This window comes from Mytilus galloprovincialis, chromosome 7, assembly GCF_965363235.1.
Source record: "Mytilus galloprovincialis chromosome 7, xbMytGall1.hap1.1, whole genome shotgun sequence".
NCBI classification, from domain to species: Eukaryota; Metazoa; Mollusca; class Bivalvia; order Mytilida; family Mytilidae; genus Mytilus; species Mytilus galloprovincialis.
In genome coordinates this window covers 75,592,078-75,612,029 of record NC_134844.1, presented here as the reverse complement: position 1 = coordinate 75,612,029, position 19,952 = coordinate 75,592,078, and the positions used below count along the sequence as shown (strand labels likewise).

The 19,952-nt window shown below is 31.6% G+C and overlaps 1 protein-coding gene across 1 annotated transcript; it reads left to right on the top strand.

Annotated features, from left to right (window-relative positions):
* Nucleotides 1-220: 220 nt before the first annotated feature.
* On the top strand, nucleotides 221-10,276 carry LOC143083662 (uncharacterized). Its single transcript, XM_076259945.1, has 7 exons — nucleotides 221-353; nucleotides 1,174-1,285; nucleotides 3,596-3,736; nucleotides 5,315-5,425; nucleotides 6,824-7,007; nucleotides 9,295-9,427; nucleotides 9,911-10,276. Exons 2-7 carry the CDS (start codon nucleotides 1,211-1,213, stop codon nucleotides 10,071-10,073), a joined length of 807 nt encoding a protein of 268 aa, XP_076116060.1. The 5' UTR covers nucleotides 221-353; nucleotides 1,174-1,210; the 3' UTR covers nucleotides 10,074-10,276.
* The last annotated feature ends 9,676 nt before the right edge of the window (nucleotides 10,277-19,952 follow it).

Sequence of the window (19,952 nt, the reverse complement as noted above, 5' to 3'; positions counted from 1 at the left end):
ATTGCACTGTCATCACAATTCCTGATGATTTTGTTCCAAGAATTGATATCATTGTTCCCAAAGTGTATCCCATAAATCAATAAAGTTTATGGTGCTTTCATGTTATTTGATATTTACTACATGGTATATTTTATCAAAAGTGCCACGCATGACAATTCCTTTTTATGATTCAACGTCGTGGTACTTTGAATTTTTTGGAAAAAACATATTTTGATTTACAATAATTTGTAACAGGATATAAATTTCTAATCTCATTGGTCAATTATGTTACGAATTTTATATAAATTACGACAAGTAAGAAACAATTAATAAAACGTTTTGCAGTTAACACAAAGTTGAGGTTGATTGTCGAGGTAAGTAGAATATTCATTTAGTAGATATGTGTCCCTTTTAAACTAAAGAACATTCAATTACACTGGAGAAATCATTTGATTTACAAGGTAACTAAAAGTTGCCATTAATGAAACAGATCCTGGCATTATTAAAAGCTTTCTATGGCAGGTTTTCGAGAAAGAATGGTTGAATTTTTTTAACTAACGACATGCAAAACAAATCTGATTTATTCCTAGCAATACAAAATTGTTCGTTTCTGTTTTTATCTAGTTTAAACTATTGCTGAATTAGCTTTTGTGTTCGAAAATCGGATTCGGATTTTCTGAAAACACAGATTTTAGACTATTAAATTACAATCATTTTGTGGTCGTGTTCACGCTCAATTATAAAATAGCGTCTAGAAAAATTGAAGTGTTCAACCTTATCATTATGATAATTTATAAACAATCAATGACAAGGTCAAAAGGGAACTTCTTATGAAACATTTTAGATGTAAATCTAACACATTTGAATAAAATATTGGGGTATAGGGTAAAATATCTATAATACCAATCCCCAATGAAAGTTCAAAACGAAAAGCTCATAATCAATTCGTAACTTGAACCTACGACATCATATGAATTAAACACAACTGCAATTTTCCTGACTGGGTACAGGCATTGCCTTATGTAAAAAATGTTTCAAACTTGGTTCAACATGAGTTTTCAATTGAACAATTAAAACTCACTGCGTACTACTTGTTATATTTTTGTTAACCTAAGTAAAACACAACATCAGATATATGTAACAACCTCGTGTTGCAAAATCTGATTTATTTTACACACTTCGTTTATTTTCTAGGTTTACTCTTGTGTCACTGCATTCAAGAAGACAAACAATGTTATTACAAGTCTTTATTTCCTGTGTTTGTATGATCAGTGTGCAATGTGTGCCTAAGCACAAATATACTGCTGTAAGTAAATTAGGATATCAATTTTTTAAACCGGTGCACAAAATATTTCATGTCACACTAATCGCTAAAATGTCGTATTATTACACTAATAGTTTTATATTTATCTTTTGTCTTTACCCTGTCGATCTCTTAAATAATAAAAAGGATACGAATCCTGACACAAATGAATCATATATAGTTGATAAAGTAATTGTCATTTTATGCAATTCAAACTTGATAATGTTCAACAGATGCGCTTTTCATATTTAGGAACGCTCAATCTTGATATTTTGACATCCATAGATGTAAGGACATTACGAGCTATATAAACTAACTAAAGGAACCCCAAAAAATTGCTGATTGTATCAAATGTGGCGTTGTCAGTTTATTTTCGATTTATGAGTTTGACTGTCCCTCTGGTATTTTTCGTCCCTCTTTTTCAACTCTCCCGAAGGAGTGGGAATCTTTAAATTTTCTAAATTTCCCACAGGTTGATTTTAGAAAATATATGCACTGAAAAGTAAAATAACAAATATACCGAACTCAAACAGAATATTTAAAACAGAAAGTCCCTTATTAGATGTCAGAATAAAAAGCTCAAACACATTCAAAGAATGAAAACAATCATCATATCCCTGACTTTGTACAGGTTATACTTATGTAAATAAATGGGGGATTGACCTGGTCAATAGTGCTTAACAATGTTAATATCTTAATTGCATGGCAGCCGCAAATAATTCAAGTAAGGTGACAACCAAGTCGAACAATACAAACAGACATACTAGGTGAAAGTATAAAACAAATTGGGACACAGCAGTTAGAACAAGAACACTGATTACTGAGATAAAAATTTTAAATAATAATTTTAGAATGCATTCATACTTAACATAGACATAAATAGTTATGCACGCTAAATCGTTTTGGCTATAATAATAGCATAACTCCTGTCATGTTATAGTTTCCAAAAGATTATCTAAATTGATAAAAATTATCAGTACGACGCTAGATTAAAACTGACGTTGAAAGGTAACACTCGACCACCGAAAGCTTCATTTTCATTAAGCCCAGGTTGTCGTGTGGTCTAGCGCGCCGGTACAGTGCAGGCGATATGGTGTCACTATATCGCCACTACCATGGGTAAGAATCCCGGCGAGGGAAGAACAACAAATTTGCGAAAGCAAATTTACAGATCTAACATTGTTGGGTTGATGTTTAGACGAGTAGTATAAGTATATATATATATACATGTATATATATATATAAACGAGTCTAAATTGAAAACTACGTTCAAACCTATGATTGCGTTGGATAAAAACCGCAATTTTTATACGTGTGCATGTAAAACAAATTTCGTTGTAGAAGGGTCTAAAAACAGCACAAACAACATTTTCCAAAAGACCAAAAAAGTGAAAAAGTATATTTAAACAAAATGCATTTGACTAACAGGTCGAACAACTGATGTTCTTTAACCCTGCTGACTGCCATTGGCGATTGCCAAATACAATTGATCACAAGATGTAACAAAGTGGATCTTAATATGAATTTAATACTAAACACAAAATAATTAACTTGTGGCCACGATGTTATGCCACAAACATGCGGTGTCAATATTTTTTTAGTACACCAGATCCGGATTTCGACAATAAATGTCTCTTTAATGATGTTAGGGATCGAAACGGTATTTGGAAGGCCATATAAAAAGTACCCTCATTTTTAGATAGACTCTTGAATTTTAAGAGTCAATGTAGGATGAACGGATCATATAAATCGGAGGAAAAATATGATACAAGCCCAAACGAAAAAATATAAACGAGTCTAAATTGAAAACTACGTTCAAACCTATGATTGCGTTGGATAAAAACCGCAATTTTTATACGTGTGCATGTAAAACAAATTTCGTTGTAGAAGGGTTTAAACAGCACAAACAACATTTTCCAAAAGACCAAAAAAGTGAAAAAGTATATTTAAACAAAACGCATTTGACTAACAGGTCGAACAACTGATGTTCTTTAACCCTGCTGACTATGTATATATATATTGACTATATATATATTAAAATTTTTAAATTCGCAAACTAAAATTCACATCAAATAATAACAGTTCGTTAAAGTATTGTCACCAGCACTTCCATACCTACTGGCAATCTTCAGGCGATGTTTTAACAATGTCCTTGACGACACTACCGTTGGTAATGTATAATATATATATATATATATATAGAGAGAGAGAGAGAGAGAGAGAGAGAGAGAGAGAGAGAGAGAGAGAGAGAATCACAGTAGATTTTTTTTCTCTTTGTAAAAAACTGTGATAATTTTTCATAACTCTTTCCAGACTTTTGATCTCCACGTAGCAGAAAAAGGCGCACTGTTTGACCAAAGCATCGATACAGATATCATAAATGACATTATTTACTACCACACTCCGGCACACAATGACCTTGATGAAATGTACAAAGTGCAAGATTTTAAGCATGTAAGTTTTTTTTAATAAGAAACTGTTTATCGGGTCATATAGATATAATTTATGACCAGGACCAATGAGTTGTTTTTATATTCTATCTTTTATAAATAGATTGAAGCAAAGCATTTAAATTTGGCTCTCAAATATTCAATATATATATTAAACATATGTTGCTATAGGTAAATGAAAGTTGAATCAAGGAAATGTCTTTTAAACATCCGGATATTTTTTTTTATAATAAGACTTTGGGAAGACTTATATACTGCATTAACTACATTTTAATCTTAAATTAATCTTAAACAAACAATTTTATCTTAAATGAGCCAAAAAGTGTGAACATCAATTAAGTGTCAAGTGTTTTCCAAAGATAAATATATATATAAGAGAGGGACGAAAGATACCAAAGGGACAGTCAAACTCATAAATCTAAAACAAACTGACAACGCCATGGCTAAAAATGAAAAAGACAAACAAACAACAGCACACACGACACAACATAGAAAACTAACACGAACCCCACCAAAAAACTAGTGGTGATCTCAGGTGCTTTGGGAGGGTAAGCAGATATTGCTCCACATGTGGCACCCGTCGTTTTGCTTATGTGATAACAAATCCGGTAAATAATCTAATTCGGTAGGTCACATTCATGAAAGGGAAAGGGATTGTAGTTACGACGTAAGGAACATATCCGATATCATTTGTGAAACGGTTATTCCATAACGGTCAACCAACTCGTGATGGCGTCCGTAAAATTTACGAAGGGATGATTTCAACTTCACCATTTGGAACTATTGGTTTAATGGCTTCCTTGTGAGCAGCAACCCTCTTTCAAGAAAATCATGATAGGAAATGCAAGCACGGGAATATCGTATCAATTGGGAGATATATACCCCGTATGCAGGTGCTGCTGGAATGTTGCTACTTAGAAATGGAAAGTTCACAATTGGAAAGCTGAAATCATCTCTTTTGTCGTAAAGTTTTGTTTTCAACCGACCCTCATTGTCCATATTGTTCGACCAGTTTGCCTGTATTTAATTCGATACTGTTTATGTGTCTTGTAGACAATTCAGTTGTTTTCTTTTTATTTACAAAGAGAAATCAAATCTACAGAAAGGATCTTTTAAAAATTATTGGCGAATCATGTGTCAGGATATCACTGAATAATCTAATCGGTCGTTTAAACTGAAAATTCACTTTAACACTAAAACTTACGTGTTACCCTATTTAGTAGTTGAACAATTTTTCACAAAAATCACTGTTTCGGTTCAAAACTGTTATACCAACGAAATAAGTTGCTTTATTATAATAATTCTATGTAGCATGAAGACGGTATTTGTTGAAACTTCTCAATGCTTACATTGAAGTCCAGAGATAAGCCTAATCATATATTGGGACTCGTAATTGACATTGTAATTTCCAAACATACATTTTGTCATGTTATTCAAAGTACTTAAAACAGTCTTCAGTGATAATGCTATATCTAAATCCTACATGTAATTCAGTATCCATTTGTTTCAAATCTTGTATATATTGTATAACTTAATGGTAATTTGGGTGGTATTTTCATGAGTAATGTATTTTTAAATGCAGAATATTGAAGTATCCTGTTATCCGTCAAAGTTGGAATGTTATAAGACTTATCTAGACCGAACCGTGTACAAAGATGCCACAGAAACAACAGAGAGCTTAGTAAAGGGATATGTACGTATGATTATTCGATAGCCTTACTTAAGTCGGCCAAAAATTGATTATTACAAATTGGAGAACCTTTGATTCTGAATTATCATATTAAAATGAGCATGATTCATCATTATTTTGAAATATTTTCATAAATGTAAATCTACTGAAGTCATGATAAATCTTCAAATATTTTCTGTGTTTGAAAATGAAAAGTAGATCCATATAATAAAACATGAACTGTATGCTACTGTTCGTCTGTTTTTTTTTTATTGCAACGCAATTACGTCAAATGTTGTTGTTATTCTTTCCAAATGGTATTACCGCTTTGATAAATAGGTCTAAAAAATTAACAAATAAAAACATTATCTAAAAAAAAAAGTCATTATAGTTTAGGAAAATAATGAAAAGATGATGACTATCATTTCAATTTACACCTTTCTGATATCGTACAAAATATCATTAAAATGTAGTATCAATAGAGCTGTACGTCACATAGCATACATTTATTTTTGTAATGTAACCTAAGCATCGAACGTATATTGTATTTGTTAACTAATGAATAATAACACATAGTTGATGTCAGTTATCTACTGTGTACCATGTATTCATGGCACGAATTCTCAATTGGTCATTTAACAGGACGAAGTGTAAAAATTATTTCATTAGTTTTAAACTAAATGAATCTGCAGAACTAGAAGAACTGCCACCTGCAAAACAAAAAGAAACAACAGAAAAATGTTTAAAAGAAGGGACGTAAGGGTTTTACTTCAATTTTCTATTATAATATATCAAAGATTATCAACATGATATATATTAAATAGCGTTTTACTTTACGTCTTTCCGAAATAAAAAAATCTAACCTTTAAATGCATATTTTACCTGCATTTAACGTAGAAGTAGCAATGTTGTAATGTGAATAAATTACTTATTGCACAAAAAAACGAATTAATGCAATCAATAATCATGTGATTAAATTGCATTGATAATCATCATTTCTCAATTTCAAAGAATAAATTAAATTGGGAATGGAAATGGGGAATGTGTCAAAGAGACAACAACTCGACCAAAGAGCAGACAACAAACTAGTAACAGAATAACGGATTAAAGATCTTATTGTACAAAATGTATGATTGTTTATCACAATTATCAATATGGTTTATATTTTAAAGGACTTTTTTAATGTTTTGTCTATCAAATGATGCAAGAAAACCACACAATCTGAACGATAAAAATGAATAGCAGACATTCATAACTGTTACCGATTATGAGTTTGAGTATCAATAGTAAAGAGTAAAAAGTATTTCATAAATAAACATTTCAGTGGTCAAATATAGATGTTATGCAAACAATTCGCTTTCTTAAATACCAAACAATTGTCCAAAATTTTGATTTTCTGAACTCATTCATCGAATATTACAGAAATATAATGGCAACCAGATTTCGGGAGAGGAACCGACATCAGTATTTCTAAAAAACTGGTATAAGAAAGGGGTCATACTGGATTTAAATTTACTTGGCAGTAAAAGTGCTAAAGAATTTGTTGAAGGTTTTGGGTTTCAACTACATGAAGTTGGCCTAATTCCAGAGAATTCAGAGATTTTACGTAAGTATCATATCTCTGATGAGGAAAGTTGATCGTCAATTAGAAGTCGGGGATAAAAGTCAATTTACTGTTTGAAACTATATAAGAAAGGCTTTAAGCTGGGGTCACACATTGAAAGGACCATTCCCGATTCTACCGAATGTAATCCGACAAAGATTAGGCAGTGTCAGACAGTGAACCGACGCTGACGAAAGTTATCCGTTCGAAAACTGTCGGCATCATCGGGATGATCAGGTACTGTCTGAATGTAATCCTATCACGGTCCGCTCTATCGCATTGAAAACGGATTTGTCTGGTCTCAGTCGTATTGCATTATGTAATTGTCGGGACTCTGACGTGGGTATCATTTACAAAATTTCGTATTAATAACGGGACTCTTCCGGAACGGTTTCGGCAAAGACGGTTCGCAATCGACAAGATCTGTATGCAATCTGGACTCAATCGGCAGAAAAAAACAGCAATGAAAAATGTCTCCAGATCAGTCCTGTTCCACAGGACACCGTTCAGAAAACATTAAAAATTGTTAGGATTTTGATCCGATACAGCAGAATCTGTAACGACATAGACACGCTTGCAATCCGACTAGACAAAATCGGAGTTTCCACGAATGTTACGGGACGCACCTAACTGTCGGGATGCTTCGCCGAACCATCCGGACCATTCCCGACCCGTAGGAATCTGTTACGAACTTAAACGACTGCGTTCAGACAATGATTGGACATTCCATATAATTGAGGATAGTAATCCGACTTTTTCACTTTTCGTGTCTTATAGCCGTCTGATCTCAAACGGGAGAAATAATCGGCAATGCGTGAACCCCGCATTAAACATAAACAAAATGGTCATTGTCACAAAATAACTGAATTTGTAGTTATTCAAGTAACATATGTGTCTGTTCATCACCCCAAGTTTAGTAAACCTGATATTTATTGGCTTTTTCATGTTTGCAAATTGATTTATTGTGATTTCGATAAACGAAAGCATTTGAACTGTAAGAGAGGTAAACTACAGAAAACCCATGTTCAAACCCATGAGTTAACAAATCAACTGACAAACGACTAGACGACTAAAGCAGTGAATAAAACACAATATAAATATCTTAAAATTGAGGTTTACGAACCTTATTAGTAACCAGGAGTGATCTTATGTGCTACAGATGGATAAGTAGATCATGTGCCACATGTTGTAGCTGTCATGTTGCCAACGAAAGTACAATTCTGATTCTAAGTATTAATTTGTGAGTCTCATTCAAGTAAAAGATGACGGGATTGCAATTACGACAATTGGCACATATCTGTCCTTATCAACAAAATAAATATGTTGAAACACAAAATTCGAACGAAGTTAATTATAAATCATGGTATTTCATACCATTGTCCGAAATCTTCTTATCGTTATTTTTGTTCGTGCTGGATTACAATTTGATTTAAAAGCCATGGCAGATAATATCCTAAGTGTACAAAAAAAATTAGCAACCACGAAACCAGTAAGACAAATATCATTGAAAACTTACAAATAATTAATATAATAGTGCTATTCACTGGCTGTTTCTGTATTGGCACTGGTATAGATTCAAGGTTTGCTGTATGGGCCTCGAGACCCGTAGAGTCAATACAACTGACCAAGAATCTATACCAGTGCCAATACAGAAGCAGCCAGTGAATTTCATTTTTTCAATACAGATTTGTTCTGAATGCTGTATTACATACATCAAATGTGAATATAGGGCCAATATTACAATATGGACTGGAAATGATGTAAATATAGGGTCAATATTTCCAATACGGACTGGCAATAATGTGAATATAGGACCAATATTTCCAATACGAACTGGCAATGATTTGAGTATAGGACCAATATGTTTTTGGACTGAATTTACATGTAATTCAGGATTCATTGCCAGTCCGTATTGGAAATATTGGACCCAGCCGAAAAATAATGTAGATCACATGATGTATATGACAAAGCGACGTCACCTGTATGACACATGCCGTTTTAGTAATATCAGGGCTGTTTTCATCGTATCATTTAAAAAAAGTCTTATTTACATAAATGTTTATAAGTGGTTATTGGCTTTGGCGTTACAGTAGTGGTTAGAAACTACATGTAATTTATTGATTTCTTGTTGTGAATATTGTACAAATTCCCTGCCACGTCTGGTATGTGTTTGTGTTAGATATTTTTTCTTCTCTAAATCGATCTAATGATGTTTTAACATTTTCAGTGTTTTCCCAGCATTCGGTAACTAATATATTTTGTCATATCATTATGAGAATCCTTTTTTCAGAGAATACCAATACAACCACTGGAGAACGGAAAAAACGTCAGTTGGTATCCATGGATTGTGCAAATGGCGCTGAACCTACAATCAAATATGGCTATACTAACACCCAAGGTTGCGATTGGTTATATGTTTGCGAGTAAGCACTAGTAAACTGTTTGTATTCACCAAATGTAAAAATTATGTTCCATTTTATTTGAATAAGCAGTACCAAAAATACAGCAACCGAAAAATTCTCACAATAAATATACATTTTCATTCAAACAGTTTTTCATGGTTAACCTTGGCTATCAAATTAGTTTTGCTCATTAAGAAGTTTCAATTCTGTCTGAAAATGAAATATTTCCAATTTTTCTTAGAAAAATATTTTAAAAAATTCAGTAACAAATATGGTGATTTCTTTTTTCAAAGGAATGTAGAAAATACAGTTACATGTTAAATAACGGTGAATTACGTTGATTGAGATATATTCGACTTGATCCCCATTCCTGAAAAAACGAAATATGTAATTGATGTCAGATATATGTTGTATAACACCTCTTTGATTCTTATTTTCATACCTTGCATGGCAGTGTTGAGTTTATTCATTCATTTCTAAACAATGCCTTCTATTGAATTTCAGACCAACTCTTAGCAATGAGGGAAATGGAATTAGTGAAGAACTGGAATTAGAACTGGACTGTCCAAGATCTCATGTTCGTGACAGAGTGTACATGACCTGTCTTTGCTGTCCAGAACATAATACAGCAAGTGCCTGTTACTGCCAAGCGATGAATTATGAATGAGAACTACTATCTTAGTTATGACAGAGATTTAATTGTTGTGATGAAGCATAATCGATTTTAACCTTAATTGACGTATGTTGTTAATTCTATGTGTGATATTGTAGTCAATAATTTATGTATAATTTTTTTTATGAGTTGATTTTTTTTTACAAATGATGCTTGAGCTTATATAAATCAATTAATAAAAAATCAAAGTAATGTTATTTTTCTGAAAATTTTGCTTTCTCACATGTAAAAAAAGACTCTGTTAATTATATAACGAATAAAAAAAAACCACATCATAGACCTGCATGCTTATTCTGTGTGGTCACACTTGACACCTGTAACTTGCACAGTTTTATTATCTTATGTCCGGAAACTGAGTAGTTGATTAGGTATTTGTAATCACTATTTCATAAGCCGATTGTTTTGTTTAATCAAATGTTCATAAAATAACAAGCGAATTTTTGACACTTTTGTGTTTCTTCCAAGATGCATATTAGAAATGATAATTTCCTGCAAGTATGCTTTCTGATAAAAAAAATGTTAGAATTTTGCTACCAATAGACAAAAATCGACGTAACATCTTTATCACATGTATAAAGACCACCATCTTTTCTATAGAAAACGATGTCATTCGAAAATATTATCATCAGGTTTATTTGCAACAAACGGTGTCAACCACATCTGAATTATTAGAATTTCTGAAAATGTACATACATATATTAAGTTAAATTCTTCACAATTTTTTATGTCAAATAAAATAAAAGATTAGTTTGTGCTTTACAGTAGACATATGTTACATTTGCGAAAGTTCAAATATATCATCGCATTAAATAAAGCTTGTTTAACGGGTATCATAAGATTCTAGATTCAAAACTTTGGATCGACAACATATTTCTTTAATTTTGTGGAACTATATTTCAACAGGGAGTTAATATTCGAGTAGTTACAATTGTGCATAGTTACTTACCGGTTTCTTTATGAAGTACATGTAATAAAAAAATAAAAAATAAAACTCTTGCAAAGTGGTTAAATTTCACTATCATATAGATATAAGATGTGATATAAGTGCAAAATTAGACATCTGTCTATTCAATATTCTATAAAAGTAAACCATTATAGGTGAAGGTACGCTCTGCAACACGGAGCTGTGGCTCACACCGTACAGCAAGCTATAAAGGGCCCTAAAAATGGTATGAGTGCCAATGCGACAACTCTTCATCGAAGGTACAATTTATAAAAGAAAAAAAAAAAAAAAAACATTAGGCCACACCAATTTAATTTCTTGTTCTACGGATTTCTGGACTCCCAAAATTTGGGCGAGCGAGCGATTTGAACATTTCAATTGAAAAATATTTAGTTTGCAAAGTTTTGAAGCGAAGCTTGAAAAGTGAAGGCGAGCGATTATAACTTTTTTGTAAACATAAGATAGAAGGTTTTTACAATATTAAACCTTGATTTATCACTTGTACTTTGACATTTCTTTAATTTATGAAGTATTTTTCCCTGTTCACCAAGAAATAATTGAATGATTAAATCTGGTCTATGTGCATGTATGTGTGGCTGACAATTAGACAATTCTCCATCCAAGTCATTATCAGGTTGGGAACAACTTCTTAATGTTATAAATATTCCTTTTATGGGGGTCAATACAAGTTATAATATATTTTTTGGTAAAAAACACATTTTAGTACAAAAGTGCTCATGTTTTTCCAAAGTACTGTATATCTATCTGGTATTAAATGGTCAAAACATGTCCAAGAATTTTGTTATATTCCTGGACACATTTAGTTTAACAGTTTAAAATTATTCAAAATAAGTGGAGCCCTCTTTCAGAAAATTGTTTAAAATATGATGTATTTCTCCTCTTTTTGAGAAACTTGTCTGATGGAGGGTTGCTCCCAACCTGATAATAACAAACACTGGTCAAAATACGGACTACTTTTACAAAGTGCTTTGATCCAGAACAAACACCAAGTTATAAGAGACCCCAAAATTATTAGTGTAGCAATTTGAACAGGAAAACCAACGATCTAATTTATATATCCAAACGGGAAAATACTAATGAACCACATCAACAAACGATAACTGCTGAACGACAGGCCCCTGAATCAATCAGAACAGATGCATAAACATGCAGCGGCTATGGATAGTTTTGTTTCGCCATCATACAATATAATTGCAGTTGGAGGGAAATCCATCAGAAGTTCTTTGTACTTTATTCTAACAACGAACATTTTTTCATAGGGAAAATAAGTAAGGGGAAAAGAAACCAATGTTTTGTTCTGTACAGGTATTTCCGCTGTTGTAAATTTATATCGGAGCACTCCCACTCGGGATAAATTGGTTTCATGCTGAAACAAATTCTCTCACAGATATTTATACAGTGTGGTGGGGTACTTATAGGTTTAAAATCGTTGTATACAGGTTAGACTGTGATTTTAAAAACAAATGTTGATATCTTTTTATAATATTTACAACAACAAAAAAACGGTGCGGGAAATGGACATTACATTTCCAGATGCGGAAAGCGGGAATATAAAAAAAAAATTAAAAAAATCGGTTTTGAAAAAATAGGTTCAGCGGGTCCGTCGAACAAGGAATTAAATTGTTGTGGCCTTATAAGTCAAAGTACGATCTTCAACACGGAGCCTTGGCTCACATAGATTGATAAGATATATAGGATAAAAAAGAGACTAGTGTAAAAGCATTCAAACGGGAGAGCCAACGGTCTAATACATATAAAAAAAATAAAAACGAGAAACACGTATCAACCACATAACAAACGACAACTACTGAACATCAGATTCCTGGCCTAGGAGAGCAATTGCAGCGGGATTAAATGTTTTGATGGTACCAATCCTTCTCCCTTATCTGAAACAATATTGAAACATCACAACATAGAAAGACATATGTACACTTTAAAATATCAATTGGAATGGCTGAACTCAATCAAAAACGTACTAATATAAATTAACAAACAATGAACGGTTAAATTTGATCTATGATCCAATGTAAATGCAAAGTTCATAAAAATAAGGCATGAATGATTAAAGTTAAAGTATTATATCGCTGTAAAATATTAAACAATTTCAGAAAAAAAAACATCAACTTTGAAACCAATACGTCATATTATACACAAGTAAATGAAAATATTTGTCTTGTTGAGTATACTTAATCATTTGGAGTTTAGTATGGCGTTCATTATCACCGAACTAGTATATATATTTGTTAAGGGGCCAGCTGAAGGACACCTCCGGGTGAGGGAATTTCTCGCTGCATTGAAGACCTGTTGGTGACCTTATGCTGTTGTCTTCTCGATGGTCGGGTTGTTGTCTCTTACACATTCCCCATTTCCATTCTTAATTTTATTCTTCTTTTGTCTGTATAATCTTCTGTTTAGGAATACCTAGCAATTTCTTGTATACCAATAAAACTAATCTAAAACTTGGTTCATATGGGGTGAATATCAACAACATTACTGTAAATTTAGTGCTCGATAAATCTTCGTGTTCTTCATGTACATGTCATGAAACAGTATAAAAGGAGAAATGTATAGATGATTTCAATAATTCAGATTTACGCGAGGGCAGATAATAAATCAAGGTGAACTTGATGTTAAAGATTACAAAGAAATGAAAAGGTCTAGTTAATAATTAAATAGTTTCCTGGATGTTGACAAAAATACGCATCTTCAAACTAGAATCTTTTATTAACGTTATGCTTTCAACTGTCCTATTGATAACTTCTCATTTTCAACACGCATATCGCGAACTGAATACAGACAACAGTAGAATACCAATGTTCAAAACTCATAAATCATTCCTTTTTCGTACTAGTGTATAAACAGTTCATGCTTTACTATTTGCTCATACAAAATCTGGTTAGTAAATGGATTTTTTTTTTATCTTTTATATAAACAAATGAAGGAGCACAAGACACAGACAAATGAGACATATAATTTAGGTTGTCAAGTATCACATAGTAACAACTCATTACGGAATCCTAACTGCATTGTTCATTGTATTACCCTTGGTTCAGCACTCACAATTGTAACTACAATATTCTAAACAGTTAAGGTAAAAATAAAAAGTCAATATTCCTAAACGAATGAGACTGTCTAATCTAATATCAAACATAAACATATTTATGTTTGTTGTAGTATCTATTGAAACGTTTGACTCTCTCTTATCCCATCATAGGATCGCTTTTGGATATTTTTTCCTGTTGATTGACCGATCGTCTGTTTATTTTTCTCCGCCATAAAAGAAAATGGAATTTTACCAGGCAAAGTTGACCTTAGATGAATTTGGCTATTTGTTTTAGGTGTGTTTGTCGTATAGCTTCAACTGTTTCGAATTCGGTACTTATACATCCCTCGGATTTCAAATGTTTTGCTTTGAGCGTTCTTGATGAAGTTAAATCCAGAAAAGTGCTTCGGACGCATGAAATTATTGGACGTGATGTTTTCAATTTTTAGGTCATACACGTCGTAGGTTTTAAGCAATATAACATGTTTAATCATTTTAATGTAAATGTTATTATTACCTAAAAAGATTTTTTGTCAACACAGGCTTGCTCTGTTTGATGGGACTAAAGAATGACACACACATTAATTTTTAAGAATTGAAAACTGTCATTTATTTTTTAAGGTGGTACCCAAAACTTTCACTAAAATTAATTTGGCTCGTTTAATTTTCATAAAATTTTGTCAAAGTATTTACTTTGAGACTTTAATAAAAATATAAAAATTTAAAAAATTTTGAACCAACCGTTTTGTCAGAAAAATTACACTGGTTATATAGCAATTTGAAAAACACCAATTTTGATCATTGAGAAGCTTAATATTCCTTTTCCAACACAACGTAATTAAAACGTTTAGCTAACTTTACAGAGTTATCTCCCTGTAGTGTTAGGTATCACCTTAAATGACGAAGAAGCAACACAATGAAAAACATATATAATGAAATCAACAAATCATATTTATAAACAACATATATGGTTAAAATGACAAAACCTTATTGACCCATCCCATCAAAGATTGGGTTACATCCACAATATTGTTACCCAAAGCCTTCCTTGTAACAATATCCCTCGTCCAAGCCAGTGATAAAAAAATCTAAAGAAACAAGTAGTCATCACTTCCAAAAATAAGAAGAAAAAAAATATAAAAAAAGAAATCACAAATCTTAGTAAATCTACATCTATCTTAGAGTATTCATTCTATAAACTAAATGCTAACTATCCCATGAGTATAATGTATTAACAGGTTTAAAAAAAAAAAACTGGCTGGCAGAGGCCCATGTCCCAATGGCATAGGTATTCCAATCAAAATTTAAAGTTACCCAAATGATTAATAAAACCAGGTTTTTAATTGGCTAAGTCCTTATATTTCTTAAATATAACACTGATTTTCATTGGTGTATACTATTTGCTGATTAAAAGTGACTCAAAAGTAAAACCGTTGATCAACTTTGTTATGCAATGGGAAGTAACTCCAGCTAATTTATATGAATTTTGTAAATAAAGGGAGGTAACTCAAACGGTATTACTTACCAAACACTGTTATAGACTGTTTTAAAATAATAAAAACTTGAAATTTTAGGTCTGTTTATTATCTGAAATAAATAAAATCACATTTAGTTCATTTTCATGTTACAAATCTATTCAAAAAAGAAGAGATCAAAATCTGAGGGATGTAAATACTGCTTTTGATTAAGAATAACTTTTAATCAAACCAGGGACTTTCTATACTAATAGTATAGAAAGTTCATGATCAAACATATGACATTTTCTCTTAAAATCAACATTGACTTACAGAAGTGATAACAAGAAACCTTACCATTAAAACTGAATGTACCGTCATCTACATCTTCTAATATTTCCGCAAGTTTTAAACAGTAGACTTCTCCAGTGTTTTCTGGCATAGTACTGTCCCAGTAGGTTATCTGAAATAAAACAATGGTATAAGTCATGTAATTATGCTTTTCATTTGAATAGAAATAAGTGGTTTCATCTACATTTTGCTAAATGAATTTAAAAAAGCATGTGCAACTAGCTGAAGTGTGTCTTGTCTGTTAATATATTGCAAGGAAGTAAAAGCTAAGCAGATGAATGATAGTAAAATTTTAAATAACTTTTATTCTTGCACGGCTTACATATATATGTTATCAAAGCATGAATGTGACTAGCAATTAAAGCAGATTATATAAGCATAAAGCATATGTATGTCTAATTCTCATCAATACATTTCAATCACCAAATCATAAAAACTGTGTATATTGATATTGGTATTTTCAGAAGAAAATAAAAGTTGCATTTTTTATGTTTAATTCTTCTCTATATTTGAATATTATACAAATTATTTTAAATGCTTTTTATTTTCTTTCGAAAATAAAAATGTTACAATGAGATAATTAAAAGAGGGTACAAATTAGAAATACAGATAGAGCTAGCAAGTGAAACTGTGAGCTACTGCTCACTGATGATACCCCCGCCGCAAGTGGATAATATTAATAGTGTAAAAATATGCAAGTGTTCGGTAAACAGGAAGTTGTCGAGTGATGAATCTGAAAACGCATCACACGGTATAGCTGACTTATAAAAATCCTGAAACCAAATTTCAGAAATCCTTGTATTGTAGTTCCTGAGGAAAATGTGACGAAAATTTTTAACTTGGTTATCATGTGTAAAATCATACAAGTGTTCGGTAAACAGGAAGTTGTCGAGTGATGAATCTGAAAACACATCACACGGTATAGCTGACTTATATAAATCCTGAAACCAAATTTCAGAAATCCTTGTATTGTAGTTCCTGAGAAAAATGTGACGAAAATTTTCAACTTGGCTATCATGTGTAAAATCATACAAGTGTTCGGTAAACAGGAAGTTGTCAAGTGATGAATCTGAAAACGCATCACACGGTATAGCTGACATATATAAATGTTGATACCAAATTACAGAAAGGGTGGATGTGTAGTTCCTGAGAAAAATGTGACGAAAGTTTCATGGGACGGACTGACTGACGGACGGACTGATGGACGGACTGTCGGACGGACTGACGGACAGACAGAGGTAAAACAGTATACCCCCCTTTTTTAAAGCGGGGGTATAAAAATATACAAAGTAACTAATTGGAATATAATTACCAGTCTTGGTAAGAATCAGTCTCTGTAAGAAAAGAAATGACCTCCCCATACTTTGGTCAATATCATCTTCATTCTCAGTTAGAAGTGATAGGTCTTTGATTTGAGTGTGTGTCTGATAATGCTTGAAATCCTTTATATATCTTTTGGTTATAATAATAGCAAATTACAGAGTTGGTTCCCCTTAAATAATAATTTCTTGTGCATTTTCTACCAATTTATAACTTTAATTACATATACCAGAACAGGAAAAAGAAATGCATCTTATATTCCTGCATCATTATTTATTTTGAAATTATATTGTAAAACAAGGAAACTTGGGTGGTATCATGTTTTTCATGTTTTCACAACTGCTAAATTCTTAGGGAGACTGGCACGTAATTAATATGCATTCATTTTGTTTACAATCCCTGTATAAACAAAATCATAAATTATTATTCTGCTATAACTGAGGAACTGAGGACAAACAAAAAATGTAGGGGTATTTGGCCAAAAAAAGTGGGTAGTTATTCTATTTAAGATTTTTTATGCAGGTTTTACATGCAAAATTAAAGGAAAAATGATTATCATGACGGAAAACAAAATGATCACCAAGTTGGTATACATGGAAATAGTACAGTGAATACCATTTCAGAAACATTGTGAGATTAAGGGAAACACTTATATACCCCATGTGTACTGGATAAAAAAAAATTAGTGAAATTAAGATTACAGTGAACTGTCAAAATTTTAAAATAGATGATTGATAACCTCAAATTCGCTATCGTTGAATGATATAACTTTGCCCCTCCATGTTTGGTCACTCCAAGTATGCGAAACATATTTCCCGATGATTCCAGATGGATTATTTCGAATGGTATTATTAAGATGTTCTGTTTCATTATTTTTTCCATTTTCATTTATACTATTCATTAAATTGATCAGGCTTAGTAGATTGTCAACTAACTCTTTCGTGTCGTGCTGCTTTCCTTTCCTACTGAATAGTATTAAATGTTTGTTGTTGTGATCAAGATTGATGTGTTCTTTTACCATATTTATTTGTGACTTCAAAGCTGAAAGTTTATCCTTTTTACTTCTAATTTTCCCAATATTTTCCTCAATTATCTTTTGATTTTTCCAAATTCCAATAGTTTCCAAATCTTTAAGCATTTTACATTTTGTTAGCCTTTTTTTTTTTCCTCTCTTTTTGTTTTAGTCTTTTTTCTTTCTTCTATTATTTTTAGTCTATTTTCATGTAGTTTTTTTCTGTTTCAATTTCGAAAAGTTAATAAATTTTGAATTATTTCGTTCTGCTTCATTTATGATTTCACCTTTTTCCGACTCTTTTTTTCTTTTAACCATTCAGCTGTCTTATTGTTTTTATACAACAATTTTGATTCAACCGTTCGTAAGCTACAGTGTGGAGCACGTTTCAGTTCCGCATCAAGTTGACCAAACACTCTCTCTACTGAAATATTGTTCGACGGACATGACTTGGTTGACTCCATTAAATTATCTGAAGGTTCAAAAAATTTACCAGATGGAAGGAAATCTTTAAATAAAGATTTAGATTTTTCCATTAATTTTATACAAAAACGTTTTTAATTTTGCTAATTAACATGCATGCATTGAATATGTATAGTGAAAGAGGATAAATTTGTGCACATGCCATTTCAAGAATTTAGTAGAAAGCATTTTATATTGTTTGCAGTTAAACTTATCAATACTATCATAAAGCAAACCAAAATGATGGAAACACCAAAATCGTTCTTCGATAGACCTTTGTTATCACCAAATTATTATCTAAAAACCATAGAAATCCAACATTTATTATAATTCTTTATATTGGTATAAAGTAAAATTGACAGTAATATGATAATCATCATTTTTATTTAAAAAATCAGGTTTGTTTTATACTTTTTAAGTTATCTGCCCTCTTATTACAACATTGAGTATTTTAAAACTATTTTAAATTGTTTTTATTCCTTGGTCTGACCAACAGCTGTTACTACCTTCGCAGTCATATTTTTGTGTGATTTCCAAATAATATTTTGGCCGTTTGTTACTCGTTCTAGTTTTATTAATGTTCTGTATAGACAAAGGGTGATGTTTTATGGGGATATGTTTTTTATATTGTTGATTTCTTTGTTTGAATGGTTTTGGATGGAGAGTTGTCCCATTGGCCCTCATACCACATCTTCTAATATCTATGTCAATATGGCACTTTGTCTTGTGATTAGGTCATGCTTTCTAGACCAAAAACATGTCAGAGTTTTTTTTTTTATATTTATATATTTGAAATTTAGTTTTCTATTTGTATGACAATAATCAAATTTTCTTATTAACAATTTATCATTAACTTGCATACCAATAGGAAAAAAACTGTCAAACTCCTCTTGACTGGCTCTTTAATTACATGCGCACCATATAAATCTAAACAATTATACCTAAAAATTAAAGAACACCATATATAATATACATGTAATCATCATGCCCTTGTTAATTCATTAATCAGTTATTTTTACTTTAGGCCTATTAAATGAAATAAGTCATATTTACAGTTGTAAACAAAGTTAGAATTAATTCTCCTTACTTGTACAAGCAATTTTTCCAGATTCCAAAAACTCAAAATGAACACTTTTACATATGTAAAGGGGAATAACTGTAGATTTGTAAAAGTGACAACACCAAAAGTTAACTTGACATGTGTTTTGTGGTCATAATTTATTGTTTTTGTTTTGTTTTTACCTTAACAGCAGTTTAAGACACTTTA